At 40.6% G+C, this 23,978-nt stretch overlaps 1 protein-coding gene across 2 annotated transcripts in view; it reads left to right on the forward strand.

The window, feature by feature from the left end:
- LOC122814000 (arginine--tRNA ligase, cytoplasmic-like) overlaps nucleotides 1–23,978 on the forward strand; it is a 641,564-nt gene that overhangs the window by 311,204 nt on the left and 306,382 nt on the right. The window contains exon 1 of one of the 2 annotated variants that reach the window (XM_044086582.1): nucleotides 10,605–11,787. The exons of the other annotated variant lie outside the window; for it this stretch is intronic. Within the exon in view, the coding sequence (XP_043942517.1) occupies nucleotides 10,897–11,787 (891 nt within the window). The 5' untranslated portion in view covers nucleotides 10,605–10,896. Of the gene's footprint in view, nucleotides 1–10,604; nucleotides 11,788–23,978 lie in introns of those variants that run through there. 2 annotated transcript variants of the gene reach the window in all.

Here is a 23,978-nt window from a genome sequence, read left to right on the forward strand (position 1 = left end):
CCATATAGATCTAGGATGTTTGCTCAAGTGAGCAAACATCCAAATCCATAATAACCGAACACACTTTAACGAAAGCGCTTTTATCAAAAAAGCGCTTTCATTAAAATGTGTTACAAAAAAATAAATAAAACGCTTCATTTACATTTGAGCAGGGGGGCTTTCCCCCCACACCCCCCTACTTTAATATTCTCCCTCCGAGACCGCAATACAGTGGGGAAAAGGGAAATTTCCCCCGCACCATAGTACAGCCTCGGCAACAGGCATACTTACGAGAAAGTGCTTCTTCGGTGAAAAGCACTTTAGCATAAGTATGCCAGGCCATTTAGGTTTCGGTCGTTTGCTCACTTGAGCAAACGTCCTAGATCCATATATATATATATATATATATATATATATATATATATATATATATATACATACACACACATACATACACACACTTTCATACATGCTCAGAGGTTATATGATGTTTTTAACAAAGTTCCATAGCTTTAAATATTTAAATGTTTTTGATATAATATTTAAATATATGAGCATTTATTTTTGAATTTTAGATGTTTAAATACTTAATTGGTTAATTGATGGGTTCTATATAATGAAAGCAATGTGGAGCTGTGAATTCCTTTGTTCTGATGAAGTCCCATAGTAGTGTGTAGGGATGAAAGGCACTGTAACTTAAAATGAACTGAATTTGTGTGTTCATAGGTTCATAGGTAGGTACTAGGCTATCTGCCCTAAGGCATTTATAAGCCTAGCCAGAATGTGTTGGCTTTCACCGCCCCCTTAGATTAGTTCCCTGTGCCTCTGTCCAGCAGAGTCATTGAAGTGATCTCCGGGGTAAACTTCCTGTTTCCCATCCACTCGTCAAGGTTTCTCTTGAAGACTGTTAGTGAGGAGCTCTGCCTAATGTAGACTGGAATCTTATTCCAAAGCATGGGGAGTCTCTGGGACAGGAATCTATCCCTCCAGCATGTCCTATTTATTGTTGTGGTGAGGTTTATATCCCTAGAGCATGTGGCTCGAGGGGATGAGGTTTTCTTTAGGTGAAGCATGTCCATCAATTCTGGTTTGGACATGGCCTTGTATGTCAGCCAGAAATCACCTCTGAGTAGACAGTATGCAACCGAGTACAGCTGGAGTTTCAACAGTCGAGCTGCATAGGGCATCTGTTTGAGGCCAGTGATCCCCTTGGTGAGGTACTTCTGTGGTGTTTCCAGCTGTTGCAGTTGTCTTGTAAGGTATATCCCAAATGGGGGGTTGTACTGTATGATGGCTCTGATGAGTGATGAGTAGAGGAGCACAATGATCTCTCTTGATCTGGATGCAAACCCTTTTGTGATTAGGTGGGCCAAATAGAAGGATTCTCTAACCACTTTGGCAATGTGATTATCAAAGGAGAGATTACTATCTACGTGGGTCCCCAGGTCCCTTATTACGTCTTCCGTATTTAGGGGACTACCACCTATGTGGTAGTTTGTGGGTACTTTTTTTTTCCAAAGGGGATGACTATGCACTTTTTGGCATTTAGCTTGAGGCCATGATTTTGACACCAGGTATCCATCTCGGTGAGACCCTTTTGGAGGATGTCTGTGTCAGCTGGAGAGTCAATTATAGCCCATAGTTTGCAGTCAACTGCGAACTTAGTCATCCATAGTCCTCCTGTGCTTGCCTGTACCTCTGAGACGTATATGCCGAACATTAGGGGTCCTAGGACTGAGCCCTGGGGAATGACACTTTTAACCGGTTTAGAGTCGGACCTAGCTTCCGCAACTCTCACCATGTGGGTTCTGTCCGTGAGCCAGTTGGCAACCCATCTTGTGACGTAGGGGTTTATGCTCAGACTGGTGAGCTTGTCTGTAATACCAGAATGGGGAATGGTGTCAGAGGCCTTTGCGAGGTCTAGTTAGGCTGTGTGTACCATCTTTCCCTCGTCTATAGCCTTGGTAACTGTCTCAAAGACGTCCACCCATTTTAGGAGGCATGATCTGCCCTTAAAGCCGAACTGGGTAGGTTCCAGTGTTTGGAGGTTCCCAATGTCTCTGTTAATGGGTTCCATGATGATGCACTCCATAGCCTTGCAGACCAAGCTAGTCAGGCTTTTAGAGCGATAGTCCCCAGGGTCTATTCTGCCTCCACCTTTGTGGAGTGGAATAACCATTGCTGTGCGCCACTCTATGGGTACGTAGCCCATGGAGAGGCTGAGTTTGAACAGTATGTTTAGGTGAGGGGTTAGTTCGTGTCTGAGTTCATGTAGGATGCAGTGTGGGACACCATCCGGTCTTATTGCTGCTATGTTTTTGGCTTTGGAGAGGGCTGTTTTAACCTGAGTGTCTGTGATTTCAGGGGCTCTACATTCTTCTGGTATGGTTATGGGCCGTTTTGGGGGTGAGAGGGGGGTGACATTTGCACCGAACCTGTCTGCCAGGATGTTGGCGATATCAGTTGGTTCAGTGTATTTTGTGCCATTCTGCACTAAACTCCGAGCAGATCTGAGCACTGCCACTTAGATTCTTGACATAGCTAAAGAATGCCTTGTGGTTATCTTTGGAGTCCTTTTTTGAAGCTCACCTTGAATGATTTTATGAAGGATCATAGTTTCTTGCTGATACTGATCAGGGATGTCTTCCCTTCTTGGGATTTTACTCTTTTCTGTACTAGTTTCCTCCTTCTATTGTTATAGCTTGTTTATGGCAGGGGTCCACCAGACTGGTTTCCTTTTCTTGGAGGAGTGAGTCTTGGTTTTGTTTGGGATAGCACAATCCATGCATCCTTGTAGGTGCCCATAGAATGCATTAGTAAAGGATTTTGCAGCTTGGACAGCATTATCCTTTAGCATGGGGGTTTTGAAACTTTCCACCTCTGTCTTAAGTAATGTGAAGTTTGCTTTTGAAAAGTTTTTCACAATGGTTTCCTTGTCCAGGGGTGGGGGCAGAATGTGGATATCCAAAGTGGTTTGTTTATGGTCAGATCTAACCAGCGAGGGGTTGACTTTTGGTGTGGAACACCAGTCGCCCAAGTTGGTGATGACCATTTCCAATATGTTGTCACCTCTGGTGAGAGCATTGACCAGTTGATCTAGGGTGTTTGAGTTTATAAATTCTAGGAAATGTTGGGCAAGGGAGTTGTAGTTGAGTAGTTCTCCTAGTTAATGTTTCGGTAATTGAAATCACCCAATATTCGGGTGTTTGGTAGGACCTTTATGTTTCCCAGTGTTTCCAGAAGTGCAGAATGGGGATCCTGGGACATGGTGGGTGATCTGCAGCAAGCTACAATTTGAATTGCAGTTTTGCCCATTGTTAGCTGCACGTGGATGATCTCTGAAGCATCGTGCTGTGCCACTAACCTGGAGGTGTGGGTATCCATGATGAATATGGATACGCCCCCACCTTTTGTATTTCGGTCTGGGTTCTGTGGCTTAAATGTATGGTATGAGGTGAAGCCTGGTAGTGCTAGGGTGCTCTGTGGAGCCTTAAACCAGGTTTCTGATACTGCACATATATTGATTTTCTCCATACTGAGGAGTGCCTCGAGTGCGTGCATTTTGAGGTTTAGACTTCTGGCACTGAGTAGCATTACCCTCAGTTTTTTGTTATTTGTGCTATTTACGGCAGTGGGTTTGTCTTTTGAGCCTTGCCTAAAAAAGGTAATATGGGTGTGGCAAGAGCCTTGGCCAGTATTCGAAAGCCTAAGGGTGACAGGTGCAAGCCATCTCTAGCGAAGCAGAATGGCTTGTCGAGCATGTCATCCCAGGTGGACAGACACTGGATCCCCTTTGAATGACACCAGAAACTTAGCCAGTTGTTGAAATTTATATATTTTTTCTTTATACCATGGTATCATTCTTGGTGAGGGCAGGATGCTACTCAGAGTCAGGGTTTTATCTACCCTAGAATAAATATAACATCATAAGAAGATTTTGCAGTGGCTCTGGTTATTTATTACTAGTGCCATTATGACTGGTACACTTTTGGCTTTGTGTTTGAGTTTTTGTGTACATATGCAGATACACATTTTGTGGATGTTTCACTACATTACTGACCCACTACGTTGGCATACACTGCATCAACCACAATGGTAGAAATGCACATGGTGATACACATGTTCTAAGCGCAAACTTTGGTGCATAAAAAACTAAAGTAAAAACAAAAACAAGGAAAAAAAACTTTGTTTTCGCAGGGGGGATTTCCCCTGCACCCCCATGAAATCCATCTCCCATGACCCCACACCCTCTGCTAATATTATATACTAACATTAAGATTGCAAAATTGTGGAGGAAGAGCAAAATCCCACTTTGCACTGTACAGTGATCCTACAAAAGAAACACCGGCATCCCGCTATTAACTGGCAGTCTGACAAAACAACCCTCATAACTAAACATTCGAAATAACAAATCTATGATCAAACACACTGCAATCATATATACATATACATGTGTGTGTGTGTACAAAAGCATACATATATGTACAAAAGCACTGGTCGATGTATATAAGCTTTGTATAACACTATTAACCAAAGATGTAGCATATCATGAAGGAAGTTGGTGCTAATAAATAAATGAACATGAAGAAACCAAAGAAGTCTTATTAGAACTGAGCACTTTCATCTCTGCCTAATTAATAATTAATTAAATAGGATACATTACTGGGCATCTAAATTTAGAACAAATAAAGTCTTACCACAAACACACAGAGCAGTGAGGGGAAGGAAGGGAAGAAATCAAACGCCATCATGGAAACATCAAATAGAGAAAAGTATAAAGTAATTAAGACAAGAAGTGTCACTGTTAGAAGAGTATAGAAGTGGGAACAGATCAACAAAAATACTTAGATGTGGTAAAAGCAATGCCCAGTATCACAATAGACCTGGATCTATCTACACTATTGTAAATAATAAACTAAAGATATCAGCACAGGCAGAAAACTTAAAAGATATGCTGATAAATATAAAGAAAAAGTGCAAAATAAGCAATTCATTGATGCCCCAAAAGAGTTTTCTAGAGAACTGGCTAACAAAGCAAATGTAATAGAAACACCACCAGAAAAAGAAGAAATAGACACACTTTAAAGAAATATCTATGAAGCCCCTCTGGAACATAACAAAGATGCTGAATGGATAGAGAAGTTAAACAGTAAGAAGTTCAAATGTACAGGATACAAAATGGGACAAAGTAATGGCCAGAGAAACTGAAACATTATTAAGAAAAGATCCTAACTGGAAAACCCCAGGCCCAGATGCAGTATCCTATTTCTGGCTAAAAGTATTAATATCTTGAAATGAAGATTCATCCCTGAGTAAGAATTAACTGTATGCACATCCTGAACAGGTATTAACCTGGTTAACAATAGCAAAAATTATACTTCCCCTCAACAGTGAAAATGCAAGCTATCCTAGTCACAGGCACTTCTAAAAATAAATATCTCCCTACTCCAGTCCAACACCAATAATATCTGCAGGTTAACAACTATCATCCTCCCAGGACAGAATACCACAGCCACACCCTTTCCAAAGTCAATTAGCTACTGGTTCCACAAAGCACTGCCCTCCTCATAGGCTCCACCTTATTCCAAATTATCGACTTGAAATACTTCTTATTCTTTGCTAGCAGACTCCGAGAAAGACAGCCCCATACAACCAGTGGTCAGTGTCCAGCACCACCCCATCTTCCTTACCCCGCTTCATAAGGCTGACACTAATTGAGCATGTATTTTCAGTCATGACCCATAGAATACAGGAATCCATTACTGATCACATAACTGACACACTGCCCTTCCCTGCTATCAGGAGAAAATTAAAAGTTTATCTCTTTAACCAAGTAAAATGGAAATTCTGCAACCCACATTCCCAGCATTACTTCCACTCAAGCATCATAACAAACTGCATGCAGTCTGTACACACAGGACACTTCACTTCATAAACTACTTCAATGAAAAGCCCCAGAGTTTAATGTTGCTAATCCAATCACTCCATTATGCCACATGCTCACAGATAAACTCTGACTAAACACAAATAATTCTGTTTGTAGGAGGTGCAAGAGATACAGAGGCATCACTCTCAGAAAAAAACACAGACTATACACTGCATTCACACACCTCATGATAAACACCCTACCCTGACATATAGTATAATGTCATGAAAGTGTCAGCAAACATTGAAAAACAAACACAGAGCAGAACACACTGATCTCAAAAGACTGAATACAAAACATTGAAAGTCTAAAGAAAATTATTTCATGCAGCAATATCCCCTGCATCCACCACACCCCCTGCAACCTACATATATAAAATCTGAGTTCACACAACAGTGGGAAAAGGCCAAATTTTACACTCTCCACTACAAAGTGATCTCACACATTCCTGGTGGCAATACACTCCCAGTCCCCATTGCAAAGTGATCTCACACACATTCATGGTGGCCATACCTCTCAATCTCTTAGTGAAGAGGTCTGGACAAACCCTAAAATAATGGGGGACTAAGGCCCAAAATAGGGGCATATTTTAAATATTGCTCTAATAAATGTAGAAAGTCACTAGAATAATAGAATTTGTGTGTCCATGCATTTTTTGTGAATGATAGGAGGCCTGAAACTCAAATGTATGCCATTCTTTAGTGACATCATTCTTCAGTGATTTGCCAGAACCACAAATTTTATGAGTAATAGGTCAAACATATTAGGCAAAAATCTGGACATTCTCTGAAAATCTGGACATTTGAGAGGTATAATGTTGGCAATGCCAGCAGCACTAATGCACAAAACATTTGATAGTATACCTTTCAACTTCTTAGAGCAAGAAATCTGTTCAAAGCCATAGAGACAAAGGCCCAAAAATAGAGACAATTTTTAAATATAGCCGTTACAAACTTAGAAATGTCATAGAATAATAGGTTTTGCATTAGCATGAGTTTACTGAAGGGCATGAAGTCTGAAACTCAAATCTCTGTCATTATTTTCTAACTTCAGTCATTAATGTTTCACCAGCAATTTCTCAGTAAACCACAATTTTATGAAAAACTGACCAAAAATATTAGGCAAAAATCTGGGCATTATGCACAAATCTGTGCAGTTGAGAGGTATGTTTGATAGTCTAAATGTTCGATATTAGTGATTGCAACCAATGTCGTATATTGATGCTATAATACTGATCTAAACTTCCTAGACTCACAAGGATTGCGTTTCAGCAAAAATCAAAATCAGACATTGCTTCAGATGCTTTTTCACCTTTAACAAAAACTCACCATAAAGCAAAGGACATCAATTCCAGTACGCCAGACCACTCCACAGACAAAAATCTTTTAATAATTGGTGACTTGATAATAAAATACATAGATTCCCCACTCACTAGACTGGACAAAGACAGGGTGACAGTTAGTTGTCTTTGAGGTGCCAGGATCTAATGTATGTCTAGGGCTCTTAGAACCCCCGGCACCAGACGAATATAAATAGGTCATAGTAGATATGCATATGGGGTGAGTGACTTAGGGTGAAAAAGCCTGAAGGAGACACAGACAACAAGTTGCCCAACTTGAACTCCTGCAGTGGAAGGCATCCATATATGTGTAATCACTGAAACGTGTTTAAATGTCCAGAAAGCATTCCCTCCGTGCCAGATTTAGCACCTACCATGCCTTCAGAAGCTAGAGCAACTACAGTGGCATGTTCATATTTGTCACAGACTACATCACCTTTAGACAGACTCCCAGAGACTCACAACTGATCGAACTCCAAATCACACTAAGCAACCTACCATGCCTTCAGAAGCTAGAGCAACTACAGTGGCATGTTCATATTTGTCACAGACTACATCACCTCTAGACAGACTGCAGAGACTCACAAATGGAACTTATAGAACTCCAAATCACACTAAGCAAAATCAGCTATCAGTTTATTACTTGTTACAGGACACCTTCCATGACCCAGAAGTTCATGTAAGGTTCTTAAACACCATGGATGGATGAATGTCTCATAAATATGAACACCATCATTCTGGGAGACTTTAACAACCTAAGCTAACTGCTTTAATTTGGTATTTACTTCTCCAACCTAAAGACAAAAGACCAAATCATATGGCTAACCAGGTTTGCAGATGACTGCAAACTGGGAGTCATTGTCAAATCCATCTCTGATAAAGAAGCCCTCCAGCAGGAGTTTACACTTATAAATGCTTGGTGTATTGAAAATAGGCTTAAATTATATGCTAAAAAATACATTGTCATGTGACACACAATCAATCTTGCAGCATATAGCAATGACAACACTCCGCTTTAAATGAAAATGTTGTCAGAGACCTGGGAACCTGGATTGTTAATATCCTTTGATCACCATGTAGCAATGACCATCAGGAAATCTTTCTGCTTGGCAAAGCTAATCACAAAGAGAATGTCACCCAGATCTAAGGAGGTACTTCCCTTTTTGCATTTAGCACTGATAAAACAAATCATAGACTACAATGCCCCCTTTGGGCTGTACCTCACCAGATATATCAAACAGATGAAAAGACCTAAGGGATTCCTAACAAAGATGACCACAGACTAAAAACTCCTAAGTTACCAGAAAAGACTAGGAGAACTGTTTCTCTTTTCTGTATGTCATAGGCTACTCACAGGAGACATGCCTTGCCTTCCATGCAATAAGGGACCCAGTAGACCAGGAACCCTTGTACATTTACAGATTAAACAGTCCCACAAATACCACAGCAAGTGAGACACACCTGCTTCAGTAGATAAATAGATAAAACAAGGTGGAGCGATAGATCGGTTACTCAATGTCTCTCTTACCTCTGGAATAAACTTTTCCTGCTGGTAAAGCAGAGTGATAACTTATCTTCCCTCAAACTGGACGCATGGCGTAATGGTTGAAGGGAGGTACAGTCTAGGGTGGGATCTGGCATGGCGTAATGGTTGAAGGGCGGTACAGTCTAAGGTGGGAACTGGCATGGTGTAATGTTTGAAGGGAGGTACAGTCTAGGGTGGGAACTGGCATGGTATAATGGTCGAAGGGAGGTACAGTCTAAGGTGGGATCTGGCATGGTGTAATGTTTGAAGGCAGGTACAGTCTAGGGTGGGACCTAGCATGGTGTAATGGTCAAAGGGAGGTACAGTCTAGGGTGGGACCTGGCATGGTGTAATGGTCGAAGGGAGGTACAGCCTAGGTGGGACCTGGCATGGTGTAATGGTCCAAGGGAGGTACAGTCTAGGGTGGGACCTGGCATGGTGTAATGGTCCAAGGGAGGTATAGTCTAGGGTGGGACCTGGCATGGTGTAATGGCTGTAAGGCTCAATAGCCTTCAGCTTTCTATTTGTGCTTCATGCAGAGGTTTTCACCAGACTGGAGAACACTTACTACCTTAATGTGCATTACATTTACAAATGTTGTTCAGTATGTATATGGAGTGTGCATTTACTATGTATTTACATTTTGTTTATTTTTTCTTATACATTTAGATGTAGACATAATGATCCTGTTTGCCTATAACCTTTTAATCATTTCCTGCTAAGTTTTCTTCAAACATTCAGATTTGACTTTGTACATTCTTGTAGTGCTGTAAACTCATCTGCTTCGCAAACTATATTTCAACTGTTTTGTTTGCATCGTCTCCCAGGCTCAACTTTAACATGGTTTACTGAGATCAGTGCTCTAACCCAAATGTTGTTTGTCTTTGCTAGCCCGACGCCCAACCTTTAACGAAGGTACGCTCATTCACGCGTGTCTTTGAGGCCACTCGACCGCGGGGAGGACATGCACACGTAGGGTTGCCACCTTTTTAAATGCCCAAAGTGGGACATTTTTGGTACAAACATCAGATTTTGCAGGCCAAAACATACCCACAGCCAGTACAAAGGACAGAACTTTTTTTGCCTAAATAAAAGGTTATTCTTGTAGCATTTTAGTTGCCTATTCTGTTTCTTATAACATTTAGGTGTTTCAGATACAGGATAACTGTTTTATGCAAATATTGCATAAAATATAGGAAATAATTTTGTCCTAAAATCTCAGGACAATTCCCATTTTTACACTTTTTTAGTGGGACACAACTGCCCAAAGAGGGACTGTCCCTCGCAAAGTGGGACAGGTGGTATCCCTAGCACACGCCGCATAGAAGGCACTCCAGCCGAGAATCGAACAGAACAATCTCTTTTTGCTGTGAGGCAACAACGATACCGCTGCACCACCGCGGCTTCTTAAAATCAAATTTGAATCTCACACACAAAGCAAATGCTGCTTTATCAAGCAAACGTAATTGGAAACAATGAAACAGATAAAGGTATAAAAAAAGTGATACTCTCGCGTCAAATTCACATGCATGTTCGTGTTTTGAAATATATTTAGTGTGTTTGCCATGAAATTATCTTTCATGTTTCTTGTAATAGTAGCTTTAAATGTCCGTTTTTTGCTACAGCTGAATGAGACACAGTTGAGAAGTATGCATATCCCCATTATTTAGCCTTTGAGCTCGATTCTTGTGCTAAGAGGTCGAGAGGTACGCAGTGTAGGCGGTAATCTCCCAGTGAAGTACCTCGCAGGATGCGCAGTAGCAAAGCCCGCCCCGGACACACCTCCTAGACTCAATGTCATGCAAACACAGTGTAGGCAGTGCAAATGAACTCGCTTGAATTATCAGAGCAGGAACACAAGAGTATGTCAATATTGTGTGGCAGTTATTAAAGTACTTTTGCATTACTTTATTTTTCCAAGAGGATGGGTGGCAAGTTGTACCCCCAGCACCTAATATGATCACTCTCACAGTATCCCGGTGGTAAGGGGATACCATTTTCGAAGTGACCCCTTTTTACCCCCCTCTCCCCTAGCATCATTTGGTGGAAAAGGCGCGTTTTTTTCTCTAATGAGTAATATTGAAACCAAAACTAAGTGCACGATCTCGATTTCTGTAAAAGGAAGAGATGGCGAGTGTGCGCTTTTATCAGTGGGGGGTATCAGGAGAAGAAGAACTGGAGGTGGAAGTAGCGCCTGGGTTAGACTTTGACCGGATGGTATGGCTCATGAAGACAGCTTACAGTGAAGCCATCTGGCGCCTCCAATTTGTCAACGAATTAAAACGTTTTACCCTGTTCAGTCCCCCGGACTACTGTGTCACCGGGAGGAAAGGTAATTTTTCTCATTACGCATATCACGGCTGGAGGATAACAGGGGGTACAGAACCGTCTGTAAGTGAAGCTGACCCCTGTACCCCAGGAGATGGTGAGCTGGAAGATATTTTGTGGACCACCGTGGAAGGGCACTGGGACACTGAAAAGGACCCCGAGTGTTGGAAATGTTGTGAGGAGTCCCGGGGTAGGAGAAGATGGCAGTTTCCGGAACTTGATAGGATTTTACTTGCAGGAAGTTATGAAAATGAAATACAAGTAGCACCTGCTCTCACTTTTAATGAGATTATACATCTCTTGAATACTGATTACAGTGAAACCGTGGAGAGCGAAGGGGTTGTCACTCTGTTTAGCCCCCCACATAACAGAGTGATAGGGAGAGCCTGTAGCTGGAGTTTATTCCCCGAATGCTTACATCCAAGATTTGTCAGGACAGAGGATATACATCCACCCGAACCAAAGGGGTCAGTGAGTTGTCCCACCTGTCCTGGAAGGTTTCAAGATGCGATAAAGCTAGCTTGTGGACACAGCCTGGAAAGGACCTTTGTGGCGAGGTACTGGGGTAGAAACGAGGAGTCCCCCCCTTGTCCGGGGAGTTTTGAAGAGGACCACTGCAGAGTATTAGAAGAGTGTATAAAGTGCAAAAGGAGAAGCATGGACCTAATTATAACTCTTAAGCAACTACAGGTAACGCATTAATTAATTTATAGAAAACGTAATTACTTTATCACACTTTTCAAATCTAGCAATATTACCAAATAATGCTAAACAGCAGTACATGTGCCATACCAGCCCTGCTTCAACAAGGATAGCCCTGCATGCTCAGTGAACGCAAATGAATATTTTTTTTTTCTGAGCATCATTTAGAAACTTAAGACTCAGACATACTGCCCATCTGCCCTTGATTTTCAGGGACGTCCCTGATTTTGACTCAAATTTTAGTTTAGTACCTCTTAATGCCTTCTAGAGCTGTTGACCTTAGAATAATGGCGGTCAACTACACATAATAAATAAAAACGAAAATTAGAGATATTGACCTCTTTTACGTAAGAAAATGTGCAGTAATTCACTTTCTCTTAAACAGTATATGTTTCAAATTAATAGTGCTACTATTTTAAAATGAATCCCCGTTTATTTCTGGATTTGTTCTTAATTGTGTTGGGAATTGCCCCAGATTAGTTGAGAGATATGCTCAAACAGCACAGAATGTCTTCAACTGTCTAAAGTACAGTGTACTGTATTGAACTGTGCAAACCACCGTAGCATAGTTACGATGGAAGGCAGGGATAAATGCCTAGGAAGCAAAGTGTTTGAGGGAGTGATTGGTCAAGCCCCATCAGTCTTTAGTAATAGTGCATACTGGATTTTAAAAGTGGTATTCCCTTTGTGATCAAAGCTGAGAACTGTAACTTGTGTATCTGATAAGAGTTCTGATTATAAAAAATAACTTTTTATGGTTATAACTTGCAAAATTTAAAAACCATGTATAATTTTCCAAAGATCACAAGGGTGAGAATTTTAGGGCTGAATACACAGGGTGCTGGGGACAATAGCTTCAAGTCTGAGAACAAAATACAGACAATTCATGCCCACAACTGTACCACCATACATGCAAGTCTGCAAACTGTTTGTGCAATACATTACTCTCAAAAGTCCCCTATTTCACAGAATGGCCAGATTTATGCTCCATGTATTTGGTATGTTCTTCATGAAATGTTAGTGACTTCTATCCTCAATGATTTAAAACAAAGTAATGATAGACATTTGTCTTTCAGACTTCATATCCTTTAGAAAATGCATACTTAGTCAACACCTGTTATTCTGTCTCAGATTTTGGACCTTTGTCTCCCTAAGAGATTTTGATGCATGGAGAGTCTGCATTTTTTTCTGTAAGGGAAGGGGGCAGTTCTCATCTCTTCTGCTTCACATTTCTTTTATACCAGGTTAATACCGGACATGTCTGTAGTCCCTCCCAGGATTCTATTATTTGTAGTCTAAAATGGTAGCTCAGCTCCGCATGTTTTTCAATCATTAACTCTTGGACACACAGATAGTTCTGGAGCTTATTGTTTGCTGTTTACTACCAGAGCTGCTCAAGTTCTATAGGCCACCTCTTTTAGGCCATTCAGCAGTGTTTTACTACATGGCAGTGAAATAAGCTCATTTTTAACATAAAAAATACATAATGAAACCATTATATTTCAGACAACTTGATAATATACACAGTACTTCTCTTCTGGCAAATGTTAGTAACTACATATGGAATCGGTATTCATACTTGTAAAACACCAGCCAGGCCTATGGTAGAAGGACGGGCCTGTGACTATCGCCCTGATGACACAGTTTGTATTTGTGGCTGTGGGTGCTTGAGTCGCTGGCCAGGGGAAGAATGGTAAGATTAAGCCTGCTCACTTTTTCCATAATGACTGAATCGTGCACTTATTTTGGCACCCAGATCCTGTCCTTGTACCCCCACTGGAGACTAAGAACCTGCTTAGATATGATTGCATAGAATGGAGGCACGACCGGCGATGGGTTATGCCCACTGGGAATGTATAGTGAATGAGGCTCCCTTTATGCACACACTACATGCTTACCCTTTTTTGCTTGCAGATGCATTGGGGTGAATCTGTTAAGACTTGCTGCAGAAATACCCCCTGATAGCTGTCAGGATGATGACACAGTTATGTGCTCTCACCCTACAAGAATCATAAGGTGGCAAGCCAGATATTCAGCAGGTGGCAGGGTGCAATAAATCCATAAAAATACTATGATATTTTTTATCTCTGGTGGATGTTGTGGAACGTCATATTCATTGGTGCAAAGTCTGTATTATGATGATGTAATGCCTCTTCTGCAGGGTGCTGCCTCAAACTTTCTTGGCTTTTTTTTTTTTTTTTGTGTGTGATCCATTCTTAGTGCAGGTCATCATTTTACATATATTTATCCATATTTATTCCCTGGAAGAGTCTGACTGAGAGTAGCCCATAAAGACCTTGGCAGAAAAGTTTTTCACAATTAGCTAACATTTGAATAATGGAAACAAACAGCTTGCAACAGTTAAATGTTCATGAAAGAATGCAGTGCACCTGGTCAGACCAAAAACCATGCAACTAATATGTAATTTATAGTATATGATAGTAAAGACCTACAATCCTAGCCGGCCTTAGGTATAGGCCAACTAAGCGGCCGCCCAGGCCACCACTCTAGCAGGGGTGCTTTTCCACTAATCTGTATAGTATAGCCTATGGTATACCAGGTGGTGTTGGGGGGTGGGGGTGCTGTTGAGATCTTTTGCCATGGGCACTAGTTGACCAAAGGCCATCCCAAGTTATATGCTGACATGCAGCAAAACTTCATCAGATATTTTTTCTCTGTATGCTCTTTTCCATTCTGTGCTTGCCAGTGATCGAGCCTCTCCCTACTTTTATGGAACTCATACATTCTCCCTTACTGAGTATTCCCAGCATGAGGGAAAAAGCAAACAGGCTGTCATACATGCAACCATTAAAGTTGTTTGCGCCATATCTAGCATCCTGACAATGAGGACATTTGTAATGAGACTCCTCACCCCAGCACCTGGTGGCTGACATGAGTACGTGCATCATAGCAGGACTTCTATGTCTTCCCCATGTGTATGGGTGCTACAACCCACACACAATGAAGTCTTCCCTTATTGGGTTGGGATCACTAAGCTTAAATCACTCTTTCTACTCTTCTAGGTTTCTGCTTGTGTGGTGGTGATCAGCTGACTAGAATGGTCATTCCTTGTTCCTGGGGGCAGGGGGGTGAACCGGTGTTGGATGCTCACAGGCATTTGTACTTTTATGTAATAGAGACTGGTTAAATGTTTGTAATACCGGAGTACTCCTTACACAACGAGTGCAGACATGACAGGCTATGTTCATCTGTGGTAAGCGGCAATTGCAGCTGCATTCCAGTACAGTTCAGCACAGGTAATAGGTATGTACACCTGCATTCCTATATGTGTATTTTTTTCTGTTTTCATAAAAAAAAAAAAAATTATAGGGGATTTTTCAAATTTTCTAGTATTTTTTTTTTTTGTAACTGAGTTATATTACTACAAATTGAGGAACAGTAATAGTTTCTTGACTGAGATAACTGCATTGTGCAGCAGAATGGAGTGCTGATAACAAAACTGACAGTGCCACTATACTAGTGATTGGATTGAAAAATAATGTTCCTGCTCCCAATTATATTGTTAGGCCATGACCTTGTAGTACCCATTGCATTTCCTTTAGAGAGCAGCACAAAGGGATTTATGGGTGTATAAAATATTCTGCAGGACTGGTGTTTATTTTGCTTAAGGATCGGCATCCAAAATCCCACTCTTTCCTTAGTTTTTTTTTAATTACCCCCCCCTCGCTTCATCATCATTCGTTTCTACTTTGAACTATAGCTTTCCGCTTGTGTTTGTGTATAACAGCCTTAACTGTGTAGCTCCGAAATATCCTGTCAAATTAGATAATCCTAATCCTCCTTGTTCTGTTGGAAGGATCAGATTAGAAATGTATTAATATAGTTTGATTACTTCTACATAAAATTAAGTCTGCATATGTTTTAAGTGATAATTCAACAAAGATTTGTTTTATTTAAAGGGGGATTTATGGGTCTGTTCAGAAGTCTTACCTGTTTCTGTTCTATTCAGTGAGTTCCAATTTGTCATTTTTTCTGTATTATATGCCACGGCACAAGGCCTTTCGTTGAATGTTATTTTGGTCGGATGGCTTTTTGCTATACATTGTTTTTATTTATCTTGACACAGTGGCACATGGAAGTGAATGATGGTTTTGCATGGGTTATTTTTGACACAGTCGGAGTTGAGCTGCAGTTTCTGGACAAGCTTGGGTAACTTCAGATTTACATAAATGGTTTGCAGAGAATCTTGTTGCACTGTTATGTGCTTGTTCTGTTGTAGAAAACTGCAGCCAGAAGGTATGTACAGAAGGAACATAGTAAACTAGGCAAGAGGAAGGTTGAAGCTGTTGTATCTTGACTGTAGTCTAAGAAACACTTTCTGCTGTAAGGTAGCCCTGGTTTGAGGTTGTTTTAATAATCATCTTTTTTAATATGCTGGGCATATTTAAATCTGTGGTCACTTTTATAATGCCCAATAATTTGCTTCTGCTGACAACTCTTATAGGACTGTTGTTTTTAGATGGGATTCGGAATGTGGGAGAGACAGGAGGGCTAGATTTGTCAAATATCAGTAACATAGTATCTGATAAAAAGATGGCTGAATGCCAGTAACATAGTATCTGATAAGAAGATGGCCGAGTGCATGCCAGTAACATAGTATCTGATAAGAAGATGGCCGAGTGCATGCCAGTAACATAGTATCTGATAAGAAGATGGCCGAGTGCATGCCAGTAACATAGTATCTGATAAGAAGATGGCCGAGTGCATGCCAGTAACATAGTATCTGATAAGAAGATGGCTGAGTGCATGCCAGTAACATAGTATCTGATAAGAAGATGGCTGAGTGCATGCCAGTAACATAGTATCTGATAAGAAGATGGCTGAGTGCATGCCAGTAACATAGTATCTGATAAGAAGATGGCTGAGTGCATGCCAGTAACATAGTATCTGATAAGAAGATGGCTGAGTGCATGCCAGTAACATAGTATCTGATAAGAAGATGGCTGAGTGCATGCCAGTAACATAGTATCTGATAAGAAGATGGCTGAGTGCATGCCAGTAACATAGTATCTGATAAGAAGATGGCTGAGTGCATGCCAGTAACATAGTATCCGATAAGAAGATGGCTGAGTGCATGCCAGTAGCATAGTATCTGATAAGAAGATGGCTGAGTGCATGCCAGTAGTATAGTATCTGATAAGGGATTTCCAGTAACATAGTATCTGATAAGGGGTGGGTGTATGGGTGTATGTCAGTAACATAGTATCGGATAAGGGGAGGGCTGCATGTCGGTAACAAAGTAGCGGATGGGGGGGCTGCATGGTAACATAGTATCTGATAAGGGGTGGGTGTATGTCAGTAACATAGTATCGGATAAGATGGCTGAATGTCAGTAACATAGTATCTGATAAGGGGAGGGCTGTATGTCAGTAACATAATATTGGATAAGGGGAGGGCTGTATGTCAGTAACAAAGTAGTGGCTGAGGGTGGCTGCATGTCAATAACGTTGTGGTGGCGTGGGCTGCCGGTCAGTAATGTTGTGATGGCGTGGGCTGCCAGTCAGTAACGTTGTGGTGGCGTGGGCTGCCAGTCAGTAACATTGTGGCGGTGTGGGCTGCCAGTCAGTAATGTTGGGGCGGCGTGGGCTGCCGATCAGTAAGATGGTCTCTTGATAAGAGGGCTGTTTGTAACAACAGAGATGAAACAAATAAAAAAAAAACTCACACATAGCAGAGGTAGTAGATTCTTTACTTCACCACAATATCTGGTACCATCCTTGAAGGCAAGAGGCTGAGGTACCAGATATTGTGGTGAAGTAAAGAATCTACTACCTCTGGTACGTGTGTGTTTTTTTTTATTTTTATTTTCTGAACAGTAGTGTTTTGCTATGAAACAGATAAAAGCAAGGAAATAGACAAATGAAAAACTGCAAACTCCAAAGAAAAAAACACCCAAGTTGTGGCAAGGCTCGGGACACTTGTAATTCTTGATGCCTTTGTTTAGTAAAAATACAACTTCAGAAAAAAGAATATCTACTTTTATTACTTAAAGAATGAAAGTGCTTAAAATTACAAGCTTGGTGTTTTTTTTTTCCTTTGGAGTTAACTGGAATGAAGCTTTACTCACTAGGACTGCTTGACAGATAACACTTTCCCAGGCTGCTTAGAATCCTCCACCCTTCCCATTAGTAACTCCAGGTGCCTTGTCTCTCCATATTTTTGTTGCACTTTGCAAGGTGGAGAAAAATGACCTTGTGCATCTTTTTTACCTGTGTGGAGAATTTCTATTTTCTTGAGAGAAATGCTTTCATTGGGCTTTTAAATATTATTTATTCTCCATTAGTTAATTGATTTTTCCCTGAACGACTGAGCACTTTTTCCCATTTAGACTTGTATAGGTCTGTAAGGTCTTTCCATGAGTGAACCTGTTGCAGGAACATCCCAAGCAACAGCAAGCAGACACAGTGCATCTGTTGTTTAGGGTGTCCCTGTAACTTCCAAAGGTACCCACATTGGACTTTTCACTCTAAGGAAGTGCCAAGACCTCAAGGTAGAATGGCAGCAGAATGCACTGTGGCCAAAGTAACCACTGGGATATCGGCTACATGAAAGTGCATTTTGTTTGTGTAAATTCTGTTCTTTTTGGCATTTTTTTCTCTTGGTTATTTCTTTAAGTGCCATTAGTTGTGTAATTTTACCTTTTTGTCTGGAAAAGATGCTTTCACAACTGACCATGTAATTGTTCACATTTAATGTTTATTCTCTTTAATTAGTTTTTCTTTTTGTTCTGTCGGCTGATTATAACTTTTGCAGCTCATTTTGTCTGTTACAATGGAAAATGTTCTTTTAGTACATTTTATACAGGGACCTGTCTTTAAGTTAGCAGGATCCTAGGCATTTGTCCTTTGGGTGTTCTGTTTTCCTACAACATTTACCTTTGGTTGGCTGTTTCTGTGCTGGTGTATAAGGGCTGGGTGGTGAGGGTTCTGAGCATTTCCTGGAATGTCAGGGGTCTCTCTTTAGCCATTAAACAGCAAGCCAGTTTTAATTTCTAGGAACATAGGAAGGTTGATTTACTTTTTCTGCATGAAACAAAGTTAAAAATAAGTTTTCCTGCTTTATTCTTAAGGAGATGGAGGGGCTAAGGGCTCTTGAGCGCATAATGGAGATGCTACTGAGGTTCACAGGAGGTTAAACTGGTCAGTTCTGGCAGTGTTCAATGAAAGTGGGATGCAGGGTAAGATCTTTTTATTTTTATGACCCTAATGGAGATGAACCCAAACTTTTATTACTATTCAACTCAACACTATTGGGCCTGGGATGTATGGGGTATAACTTTACCTGTGGTTGTTGGAAACAACTTTAAAATCCTGCCACAGAAGTATGTTTGAAGTGGCTTAGGGAAAAAAGATGGCACAAGCTTGTAAAAACTTTTTGAAGGACCCCAACTTACTAACACATGGAGACTTTTGCATACAGAAGAAAAGGATTATACTTCTATAACTCACCAGTTGGGTACTGCTTCCCACCTAGAGTAGCTATTGGTAAACCTCTCTGTTTTAATGGTAATTAAGGAGATCAGCTGTGATACTTCTGCCCTTTCAGACCAGAAATATGTCTGGTTTGACATCCTGGCCTTTTAATCTAGATTTTCAAGACAAGCTTTGGAGATTCAACTCACTGCTTTTGTGTTTGCCACACTACAACTCTGTTCTATCTAAATTAATTCAGGAATACTGGGACGGTAGAAAATGTAAGGCAACAGGTATAATTGTAAATTGGGAGAGGTTCAAAGGCCTAATTAGAAATTGGGTCATGGAGGTTTAAGAAACAAAGAAGACGTCCAGAGCAAGGAATATGAAACCAGTTAGAAGCAAATATTAACAAGTTTGAAAGTAAGTATGTATAATAGAAGAGAAGGATAAAAAGTGGTTAGGGGATTCTCCAGTTAAGGAAGGATGCAAGACCTTCATAGGTACAGTATTCACAACAAGTGGAAAAGATGACAACCTTTCACCTGGTGAAAGGGATGTGATCTTTGGGACTCTTGGCTAATAGATTGATTTGCAAAGAGGAGAGATTTTTCTATTTCATCAAAGAGAGTGGAAACTGAGGAGGTGATTTGGGGAAATGTGAAATCAACAATTATGCAAAGGACTGTTTCAAGAAACTTTATAGTAAGTCCATTGTTCGAAACCTGATCCTCCATGCCACTTTCATACAACATGGCAAAGTGGCCCAAGTAGGGAAGATGGAATGGCAAACTTCTGAGCAGCCCATCTCCGTCCTGGAAATAGAGGGGGGTCATCCAACAACTTCCTAAAGGAAAGGTGCCTGGCCCTTATAGGCTCCTAGAATTAGTTTATAAAGCTATTTATTTATTTATTTGCAGTTTGTTTACCAGGATGGTCCATTGGGCCACAAGATGCCAGTTTGCAATGGAGTCCTGGGGAGAAAAGCTCAAACAAATATGAATGTTACAAGTTACAAGATTACAAAAATATAAGAATTACAAAATATGAGAGAATTTAAAAATACGAAGTTGAAAAAGTTTGCATTTGGAAGAGCAAACATATTAATACAATATCTAGTTACTACAGTTTCTTATTGAGAGTAGTAAGACTATGGGGGGGGGCTGAGAGTAGTAAGACTATGGGGCTATAAACAGGTGCATTAGCTAAAAGGAACAAACTGTAGTCAAGGAAGCTATGTAGGATGGGAACAAGAGTATTCCCATCAGGTGTGTATAAAGTAGAGTTTTGAAGGCAGAGACAGTGGTATAAATGAGAGGTGGGAGAGAATTTCAGTGGCGAGCGAGAGGGAAGGATTGAAGATGTTTACCTGGTGGGTGGGTTTGTGTAGTTCAATTAGATTTTGGAAGTTAGATCTTGGGCGTCTTATCAGGTAGATGCATTTGGAAGGTAGAGGCAAGAGAGGGAGTGAAGATAAGTTTGTGTGCTTGGATAAGTTGAATATAGTTGAGATAATTAGGTAGCTCAAGCCAGTTGAGCTGATGTAGGGGAATGCAGTAATGTGTAGTGGATCTGTGACCTGTTATAAATTTTGAAATTTTGTAGTAACAACAGGATAGTTTTGACTTGAGGGAAGATTGTAGATTAGTAGAGAGAGAGTTACCACATAAGGTAAGTGGTAGCGAGTACAAGTCTAGTGGAGGGAGAGATGTAATGGTTGTGGCGGTAGAGCATACCAAGTTTGAGTTTTTTTTATATTTACTTGTAGATGACTTTTGAACTTTAACTGATCATCGGTGATGACTCCTAGTAGTTTAGCAGTGGAGACGATTTCAAGAGGAGTATTGTTTTGGCTGGTGATAAGTACTTATCGAGGGTGGTAGTTTTAGCAGAGGTGAATATCACAAGTTTCGTCTTGGTTGCATTGAGTGCTAGATGGTTATCTAGCATCCATTGTTCAGTTGAGGAGAAGGCATCCTGGGTTAATTTTTTTAATGAGGAAGTAGAGGTGGCAGAGCAGATTATTGTAGAATCGTCAGCATATTAGATAAGGTTGGCATTAGGGATGGCATGATAGAAGTCGTTAATGAAAATATTAAATAGAAGGGGACCTAGAAATGAGCCCGAGACTTGTTTAACAGTTTTTAAGAAGGAAAGGAGAGCAGTAGTAGTGCTATGGCCGGGTCTGAATCCATGCTGAGTGGGAGTGAGAAGGTTATTATTTATGAGAGAGGGTTGTAGTTGTCGGTAAATACATTTTAGTTTTGAAATAGGGGATAAGATAGAGAGAGGTTGAAAATTTTGGATATGATTGTTGTTGACCCTTAATGGAGTGGAATAATAAAAGCTTTTTTTTCCAGAGCTGGGGAACATGGCATTCGGAAATTGATTGATTAGGGTACAGATAGGGAAGGCAATGGCTTCAGCTGCTATTTTTAGGAAGGAGGAGGGTATCTCATCAAGGACATTAGAGCATGGCTTCAAGTTTAGAAGAAGGTTTTTTATGGTAGAGATGGGGATGGGCCTCATGGAGAAGGGAGGAGGTTGGGGGCTGAGGTTGCTAGTGGAGAAAGGGATGAGTTTGGGTGGATATGGGGATGCAGAATTTTTGGTGAAGGATGTTGTTAGTCTGGCTATAGCATCAATAAAGAATGAATTGAACTGGGTAGCTAAATCAAAGTCAGAGGCATTTGGGTCTGGGCAAGGGTTTTCTTTCCTCTCTGGGTTGAGTAGAGAGAAACTTCCATCCCAGAATTTTTTACGATTGGTGTTATGATTGGTTTGGAGTGTGGAATAGTGGGCTCTGCAATCTGCTATAAGTTTTTTTACTTTGTTGTGAAAGGATCTGTATTAATTAAGGATGGTTGTTGTTTTAGTTTTGTGGTGGTGTTTCCAAGCTTTATCTCGGAGCTGCATGGTAAGTAAGGTATTCTTAGTTAAACATGGAACAGGATTACTTTCTATGCATTTTATTTTCCTGGGAGCAAAGGACTCAAGCAAGTTTAAGAAAGTTGTATTAAAATAGGTAACAGCACTATCTAGGGATAGAGTTTTTAGTGGACTTCAGTTTGTTCTTTTTAGTGCATTTGAGAATGCATTGAGGTTAAAGTTTTTTAGGTTCCAGGTAGAGGTATTGGTGTGGGATAGTTGTGGGGAGGAGGGAATGTGGGCGAAAGTCGGAAGATGGTCACCTAGTGGGTCAGGAAGGGTACCACTGTTAGTGATTGTAGTGGGGATGAGAAACTAGAATCCAATCTAGGGTACTTCCAGAGAGGAAGTCTTTGGATGGTCGAGTTGTTGAGTTGTTAAACTGAAGTTGTGAAAATTTATATTTAGGGAGGTGGTTGGAGATTGAATTGTGGCCCAGTTAATATTAACATCACCCGGGATTATAGTTTCTCCTTACTAGCACTCTATTGTGAAGGGTAGAAAAGGGATATCTTCCCTAAACATTGAGTTTTAGCGACTATAATCATCTTGCTAAAATCTATCAAATCATCCTCATGCAGGGTTGTGGGCTTCTGTATTTTATGTCCTATGTCAAAGCCATGGTGATAGTTTCATTTTGGAAAGCTACATCTCATCCATGCCTTATTTGTTTGCTGGCTGCAGTAGAATTGCTGGGTGTGATAAAGCATTTCACTCATGGTTGGGATAAGAGCAAGATCTGGGATTCTGGTGGGGTTGATGATAAAGTTTGCTTTTGGCTGAAGGAGGTTTTATACTACTAAACATGCATTACGGCTTTGGAAAAAATGAATCCCTAAAGCTCAACTTTATTCATCTCTAATTTGTTCATATCACTGGATAGTTAAATATTTTATCTACTGAAGAGATTTGGTGTTGGATACTTCTGACATAACTGTTCCCTTCCAGAAGTGCTTAGACTGCAATCCTGACTGTAGTGTGAAAAGGTGGCAATGTCTTCAACTATGCTCTCTGTTCAGGGTCATAATAGGTCCATAGGTGATCACTAGGTTAATGGCACAATAGCCTTTTAAAGCCTTGTCAATTATACTTAGGTTATGAAAATATTATCTCTTAATTCCCCATATATAGGATGGGGTAATATCCGGGTTGTCAGTCTTTGGGTGTTGGAGCCCTGAGTCATTATACAGACTGCCTCTATCCATAAGGGACATGGACAGAAACCTCAGGAGTGAATTTACAGTTTCCCATCCATTTATTCAAATTCTTTTTGAAGAGAGTGAGGGGTGGGCTTTTTTTTACAAAGACGGGAAGTTTATTCCATAAACAAGGTAGCCTTTGGGATACAAATCTGTGTCTCCAGCAAGTTCTGTTACAGTCACAAATAGAGTCGGGTCCATGGAAGACGTAATCCTTGTATAATCTTTCTTGCAAATATGTAAGATTTTCATCAGGGCTGGATCAGAGAATACCTTGTAGATTTGACATAAGTCACCTTTCAGTAAACAATATGAGATGGAGTAAAGGGATAGTCTTTATTCGGTCTGCATAACAGATGTCTTATGCTTTATGTGTTTCTTTTTTTTTTTTTTTTTTTTTTTTTAGTGAGAAACCTCTGGGGCCACTCCAGTCAGTATAAGTGCCTGGTTCGGTACATGCAGAAGGGAGCATTGTACTAGATTATGGGTCTCATGAAGGATGACTACAATGGCACTATAACTTCCTTTGATCTTGATGCAATGCCTTTACTTATAAACTGAGCCACACAAAAGGATTTCTCACTACTGTAGCTACTTGTTGGTCAAAGTTTAAGTTACT

Source organism: Protopterus annectens, chromosome 10.part0 (genome assembly GCF_019279795.1).
Source record: "Protopterus annectens isolate FY-2018-M chromosome 10.part0, PAN1.0, whole genome shotgun sequence".
Lineage (NCBI taxonomy): Eukaryota > Metazoa > Chordata > Ceratodontiformes > Protopteridae > Protopterus > Protopterus annectens.